We start from the raw sequence: 12179 nt of genomic DNA on the forward strand, positions 1-12179 counted from the left end.
TGTCTATGGCCAAATTGCTGATTCTCCGAGTCAGAACTGAATCTTCATATTTGCCTGAATCAAATCAGGACAGCGATCCAAATCAGCGACTCTAATCACCGTCCCTCAAATTGGGCTGAATCCAAATCGAATACAGCCCACTTCACATACCTCTGGTCTACATCCTTTCTTTAGTAGAGGGCCCAAAACTGGACACAGTACTCCAGATGTGGCCTCAACTGTGCTGAATAGAGGGGAATAATCACTAGGCCTGTGTGAAGCAGAAAGTATTTGCTTTGGATTCGGCGATTTGGAGGGACAGTGATTCGATTCGGTGATTCAAATCACTGTCCTGATTTGATTTGACTTAATCTGAGTGTATTCGGTGCCAAATCTTATTTGGCCATAGACTATACAGGCAGGCAGTCCTGGCAGAAGCAGCTGGGGAAGCAGCAAGATGAGCCCCGGCTTGAGCCAGCAGACCCGGGAGAAACTGCGGCTCATCTGGCTGCTCCCTGGGCTGCTCCCCGGACAAGGCAGGCAGTGCTGGCAGAGCTGGGAGAAGCCACGGGGCCTGGAGGAAATGATCGGGGAGCTGGGGACTCGAACTGGGAGCGGGCGGAAGCCGCTGTTCACTCCCCCAGCTCCCCAATCATTCCCCGCAGACCCTGTGGCTTCTCCCAGGGCTGCCAGCACTGCCTGCTTCGCCCCAGCGGTGGGGGCAGCCGGAGGAGCAGCTGGATGAGCCCCAGCTTGAGCCAGCAGCCCTAGGAGAAGCCATGGGGGCTGGGGGAAATGTTTGGGGAGCTGGGGGAGTGAACAGGGGCTTCCCTCCAGCTCCCGGTTTGATTCCCCCAGCTCCCCAATCATTCCCCCTCAACCCCCATGGCTTCTCTTGGGGCTGCCAGCACCGCCTGCCTTACCCTGGGGGGGGGCAGCCAGACGAGCTGTGGCTTCTCCTGGGGCTGCTGGCTCAAGCCTGGGCTTGTTCGGCTGTTCCCTCAGCTGCTCCCACCGGCTCTGCCTAGTGCCTGCCTGTACATCCTATGGCCGAATCTCTCTCTGAACCGATTCAGAGGCTTCCGATTTGATTCGGAGAGATTAATGGGTCTCCCAATTTGATTTGGATGCCGAATTGGGCCAAATCAGCTACTGAAGTTTTGCACAGCCCTTGACCTGCTGGCAACACTCCTACCAATGCAGCCCAGTATGTCGTCAGCCGCCTTTGCAACAAGGGTGGTATACTGCTGGCTCATATTTAGCTTTATTGTCCTCTTTACCACCCCCACCCCCATGTCCTTTTCTGCAGAGCTGCTCCCCAGCCAATCAGCCCCTAGCCTGTACCAGTGCATGGGATTGTTCTATCCTAAGTGCAGGACTTTGCACTTGTACTTTTTGAACCACATGAGATTTCTTTTGGCCCAATCCACCGATGACTGACAATTATGGGACTACTTAAGCCTTCCAATGAAACACCAGTTTCTGGCCACTGTCACTGATGTGATATTGGACTTGGAGAGTCCATTTCAGTCTGACAGCTCTTAAACATGGGTAATTTGCCTTGATGGCCATACCTTCTGCAACCCTCAGTATGACATGGCACACCCCCTTCCACAGACAGAGGAATGTGTAGGCAGCTCACCTGGAGCTGTAATCCCCTCTGTGGAAATTCAGGCAGACAGTATTGCATCTGTTCATGTTCCCAACTCAACTATTACAACTAGTCTCACTTCAAGTGAAAGCTTACATTCTGAAAAACCAAAGGCCATGGTAATGTGGTGGCACCAACTCAGACCAGTGGCAGCTGCCCTCCCTGTTCTCATTGGCTTTCCCCTCTTTCAGGCTCTGGGAGATGCTGGAGAAGTATGGTCATGAAAGGCAACTTTTCCTCACCTATGAGACATTGGCAGGCCGGGGCTCACGCCTGTGTCAGGAAGCAAGGATGCTAGAAGTACAGCTGGCAGTGCCGCCATCCCAGCTACCCACACTAGAATATGAGAACACAGTGCTATATGGGATGATGTACAGTGATTTCAACCAACTACAGCTTAACTCCCAGGTGAGCAGGGACCTTGACTCTTCCCATGTCTCTCTCTCCCCTGTAGGTAGGTCTATGGTCTTGCCAGGCAATCAAATGTGAAGAATCTTTCTACTGATGCTGTTTTACTTTTCTTGTAGAATTCTCATTGGGCACTAGAGGTTCCCAATAGGATGGTAATAGAATGATAGAAAGTTAGGGTTGGAAGGGACCTCAGGAGGTCATGTAGTCCAACCCCCTGCTCAAAGCAGGACCATCCCCAACAAGATCATCCCAGCTAAAGCTTTGTCTAGCTGGGTTTTGAAAACCTCCAAGGACAGAGTTTTCACCACCCCTCTGGGTAACCTGTTCCAGTGTTTTAGTGCCCTTCTAGTGAAATAACTCTTCTTGTTATCTAACTTTAAACTTCCCTTGCTGTAACTTGAGACTGTTGCTCCTTGTTGTCATCTGCCACCACTGAGAACAGCCTAGCTCCATCCTCCTTTGAACCCCGCTTCAGGTAGTTAAAGGCTGCTATTAAATCCCCCCTCGGTCGTCTTCTCTAAAATAAATAAGCCCAGTTCCCTTGGTCTTTCCTCATAAGTCATGTCCCCCGGCCCACTCACCATTTCTGTTGCTCTCTGCCAGAGTCCCTCCAATTTCTTCACACTTTTCTGTAGTGGGGTGCCCAAAACTGAACACGGTACTCCAGATGTGATGGATTATCACATCTGGATTCTAATTCTCCACCTGATGGATTATCCCACGAAGCACAGATTTGGGCAGGGAACATTCTTTTCCCTTCTCTTTCTACAGTTTTGCAGCATGTTTCCCATCTTCCTGCAGGAGCTATCTGAACTTAAGGAGCAGCTCAGTACCTCAGAGGCCAAACTCTATCAGATGCTGATGGACCTCCTGAATGACCTAAAGGCCAAGCGCAAGTCCCTGAGGAGCCATTTCCAACAGACAGAGCGTAACCTCTATGTGCACTTCTTCAGCAATGCTAACCACCTGCAGGAGGTGGTGCAAGAGCTAGAGGAGCAAGCTCTGTCCTTCTCCTAAGGATATGTAATAGGGCAGGTCAAGGTGGCTTTCATTGTTTGCCCATCATGTGGCCTTTTGTTTCCAAGGGAAGGAAACACTGGTGATTCCAGGTGCCATGGTGGGCTATAGTGGTTTTGTTTTGATCCTGTAATTGGGAGGCCTTGCAGAGAAATGCCACATCCCTCATTACAGGGTGAAGGGAGTGCACTCTGTGGTAAAAGGAAGGGGATTATACTTGTATTTCTCTGTCCCAGGCCAGCAAGAGGTGTTTTGTTTTGTTTTTTTGGGGGGGGAAGGGGGACTCGTTTTGGGATGGCATGGGTGGGGCTCTGATGGAGGGGTAAAATTAAAGACATGGTATTTTTCTATTTGGAATGTTCACCCATGATTACAGAGTTGATGTGTGTGTTCACCCTTCCTGCTTGCATTTGTCCGTCTTGTGTTGTGTGACCCTTTCTACTCTAAACCCAGTCCTGCAAAGGGAAGATGAAGTGGGGCACTTGAAGCAGTGGAAGTGGCATATTATCTCTTTGGTCTGTTGGACACCAGCCAAGGCTGTCTTCTCTGGGACTCCTTCCCATAATTTTTCCATGCTGAAAATGGTGGTTTAGCTCATAGCTATCTTAGCTACAGACAAGCTGGCATGGTACAACTAAGCGCTGGTGAAATCAAGAACATCCTCTCTCTTCCTTGGTCTTCAGTTCACAGTTTACCCATTTAAGTCAGTTAAACTACACTTTTTTTCACTTCCTCCCTTGTCTACATAGGGGTCTAGTGTTAAGCAGAGCAGCCAAAGTGTCAAGCCTACAGTTCAACTGAAATAGTGTTATGTCTTCTCTGGGGAGAGATGGTTTATCTCAAAGAACACTGACCTGCCACTGATCCTCAAACCCTGTTCTGATGGGACAATTACACCATCTTGTTCAGAGCAGGTGGCTGAAAGTCGGTTACAGTTACACTCCAAGCTCTAGTGACAACTCTGATCTACCTTCATGGACCATTAGAGACATATGCTGACTAGAAGGTAAGATGACTGTGATCAAAGATCTCCTTCCTAGATTTATACTTAACTAGTCTAGTAAATGGCACAATACCAATCCCCTGCTGTCCCTGATGATCTAAGGCAACCTATTGCTGTGTGACAGCAGTTTATTCCTTGTCTTGAGTGTAGGGTCAAGCTGCTGCCAGTCTGGTGGTGACTGGAATGTGGATGCCTGGCTAGTTCCTAAGGTCTCTAAATATATCATGTCACTTCACACACATCATCAAAATGCCTTCAACTGGTACACATTTCTCTGATCATGCCCTCCCCATGCTGGCTTTGAAACCGTGACTTTACTGTGGAAGCTCAGAAGACCACTGCTGTTCCCTTGGCTTATCTGGTTTAATTAAACTGATTCACTTTTAATTAGTAAACATTACTGTAAAGCACTTGACTTTGCAGCAAAGCAAGGCACTACACCAAGGTAATTAAGTTGTTTTAAAGGGCTAGGAATTTTGACTGCTAGAGCTCTCTCATGAGTTCAGAAGAAACAAACAAACAAAAAAAAGCAATGGAAGGAAACAGCTACGTGGGCTTTATAGTCTCCTCTGCTGTTTCCCTTTGCATCCATGCTGCCGTTTCACTATAACACTCCTCTGCTGGTTACCTTTGCATCCATGCTGCCGTTTCACTATAACCCCTTGCCTAATGGCACCCTTGTTACAATAATACATCAGAGAAGGCAGCACAAAAAATCCTTTCCCCTGAACAGGACTGACTACTTTATTACCTCTGTGACATCATTTTTGTTGAGATTTCTTAAGCTGGCTAGAGCAGCATCCAGTGCAGGGAGGGCTTCAGCAAGGTCCTTCTGAGCATCATCTGCAATAGCTTGGGCTGTCTCAGCTTTCACTTTGGCTTTCATCTCTTCAGCCTGCACAGCATTGCGAGTCTCTTCAGCCACAGCTGTGTCTACCTGCAGCACCAGAAACAATCTCAGAACAAAGTTTTTCAAAAGATCTGATCCAAAGTACCAGTTTGGGTTGGCCCAGACACTTGTCTGGATGATGCTGAACCCATGACCAAGCATTTCCCATCAGAAAGTCTGTCTCGCTGAGGCTGTATCAAATCTGCATAGCATATCAAAGATTCTCTCCCACTACCAGCACTGTAGACTTGTACTGAAATTGGGCTATTAAGAGGGAATCTCTCGCCAAAAACAGTGCACCAGTTGCAGTACAGATTATGCAGCATGAATTTATTTCACTGATCTGTCAAGGGATGAGCCAGAGTAGTAAACAAAGGAGCAAACTATGATAAATACTCAAACTGCAGTATTTGAGTGCAGTACAGTGAGTGAATATGTCTTAGAATGCTCATAAACAGAACTGAGTAACAAGCTTTTTTAACAGTTGCCTTGCTGACTACACCTATGCTCCATGACAACTTCAGATTTGCACTGTCTGAGGGGAAAATCTAACGAAGGCAGGGCTTTTCTTACAAGTAGATTAATTCACCTCCAGAAAGGAAGAGGTGTGCAAAAAATAAAAAGACTGCATTTCTTCTCAATTCTCTCACAGGCTCACAGTAACTGTCCAGTGGTGTGCAGATTCTGGCAGCTTTTTACAAGCAGTCATCAAGTTTTGCACTCTTACTTAGCATATCCTTCTAGGTTTAGTCATCTTACAATAGGGAAAATGGGCAACAGACACTTGAGGAGCACTGCCTCTCTGTGCTTTCTTAAGGAAAAATGGAGTTACAGAGAGCTTAGAAGAGCATTGGTTCTGGGATTCCAGCAGAGGGCAATGCTGAATTTCAATCATTTTAATTGTAAGAGGCCTGGCTCACCACAGCCTTGGTGACACATTGTGAAGCTAGTAATATTTTATATGCTCCATACACATCAATTGAGGATGCACTAAGACTTGGAATGTAAGAATGATCAGGTGTTCCCAGAGAGAGATTCTTTTTTTATTCACATGTATAATAATCAAGCCAGCTCTTTGTCTCGAGCATCCCATACCAATTTCACCCTGTGATGGAAGCGGAGGAAGGATCATTTTTAAAAATGTTAAAAACACCCAGCTAATTCTTCCCATGTCCCCCACTGTCTCATTTTGGGGGGAAAAGCTGCATCTTTAGATAAATATCCTGTACCTTTATTTGCTCCATAGTTGCCAGCGTTTCTTTGGCTGCTTCTGCCAGGAGGGGTCGTGCTGATTCCAGCTCTTCCTGCATCTTTGCTACATCTTCTGCTGTACTTAGTAGCTAGAAGAAATAAAAGAAATCCAGTTCCTCAGGTACCCTGGTCAATGAGCTCCAGCTATAAGACACCACACCATTTAGAAAGGAAAAGTGAAGATATGGCCTGCCTGGTGTCTGACAATGTAAGTACTTGCTTGGGAATGGCCTTTTCCATGAACAGTCTTCTCTAAAAAAGAGATTTCACTGGATCTGAAGAATGGGTCACATTTTCAAGAAAAGGTGCCCAGTTTTCCCCACACAACATGCACAGGCTTGCTGCATGCAGTGAGCAATTCTGTTGTGCTTCTACAAACATAAACATTAACAGCTCTTTGAACAGTGGGGCAAAACTGCTATGAAGCCGCAGTGATAAACTTAAACTGTGTCTGGGGATTAGTCTAAGCCTAAATGCTGGTCCTATATTCAAATCTGGAGGGCAGCTCTATTACAGTGAAAGCCCCACATCTATTTGATGACTGCGGAAAGCTTATGTATGCAAGTACAGACTTGGTGGGAGGGAGGGAGATACAGGGGATTCAGAACCAAGTCTAAGCATGAACATACACAATAGTGCACAATATAGGACATCCTAGATGGGTCCCTGACAGCAAGGATTAAAACTAGGACCTACAGATCTAAAAGCAGGAACTGTTCCCACTTGAACTAAAGAATTAGTGTCATGGCTATAACAGACTCCAATCTTATAGGGGTATAATTGCACAGTTGTTTGCAGTAAAGCATGCGCTACTTACAAGAGATGATGGAAATCCACAGCTCTCCTAATTTAGAGGAACCAACCTTGTCCAGGCCACTCTTCATCCTGTTCTTGGCTGTTTTCAGCTCTTGTTTCTTCTTCCCAATCAGGAATGTAAAAATGCTAAGGAGCTCCAGGTAGCTCTTGGGAGTGACATAATTGTGTCTGGCCAACTCTTCCAGGTACTCTTTGCACTTCAGTGCCACACTCTGGTGGATTTCTACACACATCTGAATCTGCACAAATCACAGAAAGACAACAAATGCAATAGGCATTTTCTGTGCAGGGTACAGGCACCAGGCAGAAGTTGGAGTGAGTGGCAGAAGACATGGAGAAGAACAAACGTACAACTGCAGCCAAACATTTCCATCACATACAGCTAAGAATCTATGAGAGAAGAAGATGGAGTAGCCCCATCTGAAGGTCAAAATGGCAAAGAAGGAGATTGGATAATCATCTCCAAAGTGTACCAAAGGTAGTTCCTGGCTTGAATAAGGCCATCCTTAAACATTTCTCCATTACAAACGAAATACAGCTTTTTCACATAGGGCATATGTCACCTATATCTGCTTTTAAGCAGAAGAAGGTGTATAACATGCATAGACCTGCACTGTGTTCTGGGGATAGCACTTACCATTCCATCTATAACTTCAGAGGTGGCTTCAATATCTGGCATTTCTTGTAAGAAGGAGGACGCAACGCATCGCAGGGCTTCTGCGGGCCATTCATTAAACCAGTCAATTGTACAGCAGTTCACTAGAGAGGGGAATTGTCTCAGACGGGCACGGAATACCTCTCCAATGGGACTAGGCAGGAAGGAATGGAGTGGGTGACGAGGGAAGAAAATAAAGAATGCAGGTCAGGACAGGCTACCAAGACTGATGTGAAATACTGCACACCTACAGAGTAAGAGAAAGGTGTTTTATTGTAGGTTAAAAAGCAAGAGGCGAGAGAGATGTTCTTTAGCTCTCCAAGAAAAAGGTCATTATTGATTGCCTTGGAAGTGATGGCTGTAGTAAGTATATGCCTCACTAGAAGGATTTATGGAATGTATTCTGGGAATCCTCCTTTGACCAGCAAAGAATAAAGAACTGTATTGGAATGCCCAGGCTATATGAACATAACTAACAGCAATTGATTGCAGAGACTATATTGCAAGACACTGGTTCTGCCAACTCGATTCATGCTGAATAGAACCTATACCCCTCCAGTGATCCTATTAAAAACAATGGAATTACTCATAGGACTATGGGGTCATAGGAAAGTAGGGACCTCACAAGGTCATCTAGTTACAGCTCCCTGCTCATGGCAGTATCATGCCCGACTAAACCATCCCAGCCAAGTGTCTGTTTAACTTGCTCTTGAAAGCTTCCAAGGATAGAAAGTAACCAATTTCTCCAGGTAGCCTGTTCCAATGCTTTACCACCCTAATAGTCAGAAAGTGTCTCCTAATCTTCAAACTAAATTTCTCCTGCTGAGCCATTGCTCCTAGTCCTGTCCCCTGCAGCCACAAAGGAAAGCCCATATCCATCCTCTCTGTAATCACCCTTCAGGTATTTGAAGACTGTTAGCAAATCCCCCCTCAGTTTTTTCTTCTCCAGACTGAACAACCCTAGTTCTTTCAGCCTTTCCCTGTAAAATGTGCCTCTCAAGCCCCTCAGTATTTTTCTTGCTTCTGTAACATTCATGGATAAAGTGCTACTCGCATGAGGAAGGGTAATAGAGCTGCTCCCCAAATACAAGTAACCAAAGGGTTAACTGTGCATGAGTGATGGGGAGGCCTTGTGTGTACTCCAGGAAGCTTTAGTGTCCCCAGCACTGGAATGAGTACAGGACTGAAAGGGACAACCCACTTCCCTACTACTGCAAGCAACTACCTCAGATAATCCTGTTCATCTCCATTTTAAAACTAGTTGAGGTAAGCAAAATAACTCCTTTTAATGGGAGGTTGCTCCTAAACCTCACCCCTCTAATGGCTAAAATTATTATTGCCTGCTGGGATTGAAAAGTTCCTCTGACAGGAAGAGCAGCAGCACAAATGAGAGAGAGAATTACTCACAGACAGGGAAAGCTCATACCTCATGCACAGGACAGTATGGATGTTACTGCGAACGCGTCCTGTGTAGGCAGCCATCAAGTTGGCTTTGGTGGGCTGCTGCCCTAGATCTTGAATGACGGGCTTCATAGCAGTCATGATCTGGTCTTGTTCATCAGGGGCATACAGGTTGGGAATATCTCCTGAGTTCAACACATTATTGATATCCTCAAGGAAAGACTCACGTTTAATCTAAACAGAAGGAAAAAAAAGTAGATTTTCTTGGTTATAACCGAGGTTGTTCTCCAGACGTCCTATAAATCTTTCCTCAAACAATATCCCTCCTATATAGCTCAACTTCCATCATAGGGGAACTATTTTTCAAATTACTGGCTTCAAATGTAATGTGCTAAGACAGAGAAAATACCAACAGCCAAACAACAATGTTCAGCATTTCCGGGGTGTTTAGAATGGTGCAGTAGAGTATCAGAGAGTGTGGCAGAGCATCAGAAAGTGCAGTACATCTCCCCCACAAGTTCATCAAAAGCTTGTCCTCTGCTCTTTGTACTAGCTTCTCAGAGATGTGAAGACCAGCTGGAAACTGCAGCTGGTGCAGAACACAATGGTGTGCCTTCTGACAGGGGTGGGTGACCAGGAGCACACAAATCGAGTGCTCCAGAGCCTCCGCTGGCTCCCGATAGCTTTTGGGCACAATTCAAGGTGCTGGTTTTGACACACAAGGCCCTACCAATGCCAGTCTGGGCCCTATGTACCTAAGGGGCTGCCTTCTCCCTTATGTCCCATCACAATCCTTAAGATCAGCCAAGAGCAACCTCCTGCACATACTATCAATATGCCAAATCTGGTTGGTAAAATGTGTGGGAGGTTGTTTTTAGTAGTAGTCACCCCTCAGCTCTGGAACTCCCTCCCTTGAGGTCTGCCAGAGCCGCCTTCTTTCAGAAGCACCACAAGACCAATCTGTTTGCATAGGCATTTAGCAAAAAAAGCCAGGTTTGTTTAAGAGGTTTGTAAGAGGGAGCCAGAGGCTCCTGTTAGGAAACAGAACCAGACTCATTGGAAAGGCTATGGGGGGAGCAAGCAGGTGAGATAGAATGCCACAGGGAACTGCCCATTAATCCTTAATTAGAAAGATGATCACCTGAGGGCCTGGAAGTAACTGTCCACAGGTGATAATGGGAAGACAGAAATAAGGGCTTGCTCTGAAGCTAGGGAGACAGCAGAGGATTGCCAAAGCAGAGTGATGCACAGCCATGCGAGGAAACCCTGAAGAGGAACAGAGCCCAGCAAAAGAGACAGACAGTGCTGGGGAACCCCAGTATGGGACTGGACTTCAGGAGCTGGGTAATGAGAAGCCCCAGGGTGAGTTGCTCAGATGGACTTCATTTTCCCAAATAGACTGGTCAGTTCTACTACTCGCTGGGGACTGCCCCACCTGGGGCAGGATGAGTTAGAGACAGTGTACCTTTTTTTTTTTTTTGCCCCCAAGGTGAGATGTGTTGTGTTAAGGCAAGAGCTGAATCTTCAGCTTGTTTTCTAACTGGTGGTTTGGGACTATCAGGAGTTGGCAGAGGTCCTAATAGTGCCTGAGGGCACACAGGTGTCCTGAGCCTTGTAGGAGCTAGAAGCCCAGGACACAGACTGGGCTTTGGCACAAAAGCAGGCTCACTGCCTAGGGCTGGGCACAGATGGCCAGGGACCTGGGCTGGCAGAGCCAGAGTGGGCCCTTTGCCTAGAGCAGGACAAAGATAGGGCCAAGAGGCCCAGCCCGAGGAGGGCAGAAACCAGGGCCAGGGGCCCAGCAGCCCAGGAGGGGCTGAGACTGGGCCAGAGACATTTACTACTAAGGGCTGAGGCTGAGAGCCTGATCCGAATCAGTGGGCCAGGCCTAAAAGCCTTTAGGCAGAGAAAAGGGGTGGAGGCTGAAAGGACTGAGGCCCTGACAAGGGAGTAATTGTGCAGTGACATCTGTGAGGCATGGGGATGGTGTAAGGGGCAGCTGGAGCCACATAATAAGCCCTGAAGGCACTGAATAGTGCGACTGAAGCTCAGGAGTGTAGGAGATCTCACTCAAGGATCCTCAAGGCAGCCTCCCTTTCTAAGTACTTATTTACATCAAGGAGTGGCAGAAGGGGAGAGTACTTGAATGCCTGAAGACCCAACAGGAGCAGGGTGACCATCAGGGGGCACCAGGCCCACTAGCGGGGTCTTTGCCTGTTACAGGGTCTCCGTCTTATGTTGCTATTCTGTAGTTCCCATTTCAGTTATTGTGTCATTCTCCTGTTTTATAAATATCTTATTTCTCTTACTGCAAGCCAATAGCCATCCCGAGTCTTGTTGGAAAAAGTGGCGTAGAAATGGAACAAATAAAATAATCAAGGTCTTGATCCTTAATTCCAAAGCATTCCATGGTTACGCTCATAGGCCTGTGGAAGAGTTGGGATCTGCTCAAATTTGGATATGAATTTTAGCAAAGCTATTAAAGAGAGAAATACTACAGGAAATTATAATATTTATGGAAAATGTTAAATTCCTAGATATAGACTAGAGAAGAAATGCTACAACTAAATAGATGGCTCAGATATTCCTGGACGTGACAACGAACGCATTTTTCAAGTAGATACTGAGACAATTGGAAGCACTGGTCCAATTTAGACTTTGTTTTGGAAAGTAACAGAGGCATTATAGAAGAACTGATTGTAGAAAAATAATCTTGGATTGAGTGATCGATCATGAATCGATTCCGTTTAAATTAAATGGAAGGATAAAAAATAACAGTAACTAAAGTTCTTGATTTCAAAAGGGCGAACTAGAGAGTGAAATTAACTGGACACAGGATTTAAACACAGAAAAGGCCTGAAATATCCCTAAGTTAAAGGTGTTAAATCAATCAGGAATCTATCTCAAACAAGGAAAAAAATGTAGAAAAGGGCTCCAAGAGCATGCTGCTCAAATAAGCTGATGACACAAAATTAGGAAGCACTGTCAATACTGACCAACAGTGTTACTAAGCGATGGGTAGAGGGGAGGCAACTGGGGCAGAAGCCCTGAGTGCCAACTTAATGGGTGCAAAAACAGCAGCTGATGCTGCCAGTGGCAGGCCCGC

At 46.3% G+C, this 12179-nt stretch overlaps 2 protein-coding genes across 3 annotated transcripts in view; one reads left to right on the top strand and one right to left on the bottom strand.

Annotated features, from left to right (window-relative positions):
* Positions 1–3588, top strand: part of LOC102385291 — an 8342-nt gene extending 4754 nt beyond the window's left edge. For both annotated transcript variants that reach the window (XM_014522413.2, XM_014522412.2), the window contains exons 4-5: positions 1822–2038; positions 2843–3588. In XM_014522413.2, coding sequence (XP_014377899.1) covers positions 1822–2038; positions 2843–3058 — 433 coding nt within the window. In that variant the 3' untranslated portion in view covers positions 3059–3588. The remainder of the gene's footprint in view (positions 1–1821; positions 2039–2842) is intronic.
* Positions 1–12179, bottom strand: part of DNAH1 (dynein axonemal heavy chain 1) — a 176203-nt gene that overhangs the window by 49055 nt on the left and 114969 nt on the right. Inside the window, exons 51-55 of the mRNA XM_006028963.3 lie at positions 9099–9307; positions 7655–7826; positions 7065–7256; positions 6180–6290; positions 4813–4998 (exon numbers count right to left, since the gene is read on the bottom strand). Coding sequence (XP_006029025.1) covers positions 4813–4998; positions 6180–6290; positions 7065–7256; positions 7655–7826; positions 9099–9307 — 870 coding nt within the window. The remainder of the gene's footprint in view (positions 1–4812; positions 4999–6179; positions 6291–7064; positions 7257–7654; positions 7827–9098; positions 9308–12179) is intronic.

This window comes from Alligator sinensis, unplaced genomic scaffold (genome assembly GCF_000455745.1).
Source record: "Alligator sinensis unplaced genomic scaffold, ASM45574v1 scaffold610_1, whole genome shotgun sequence".
NCBI lineage: Eukaryota > Metazoa > Chordata > Crocodylia > Alligatoridae > Alligator > Alligator sinensis.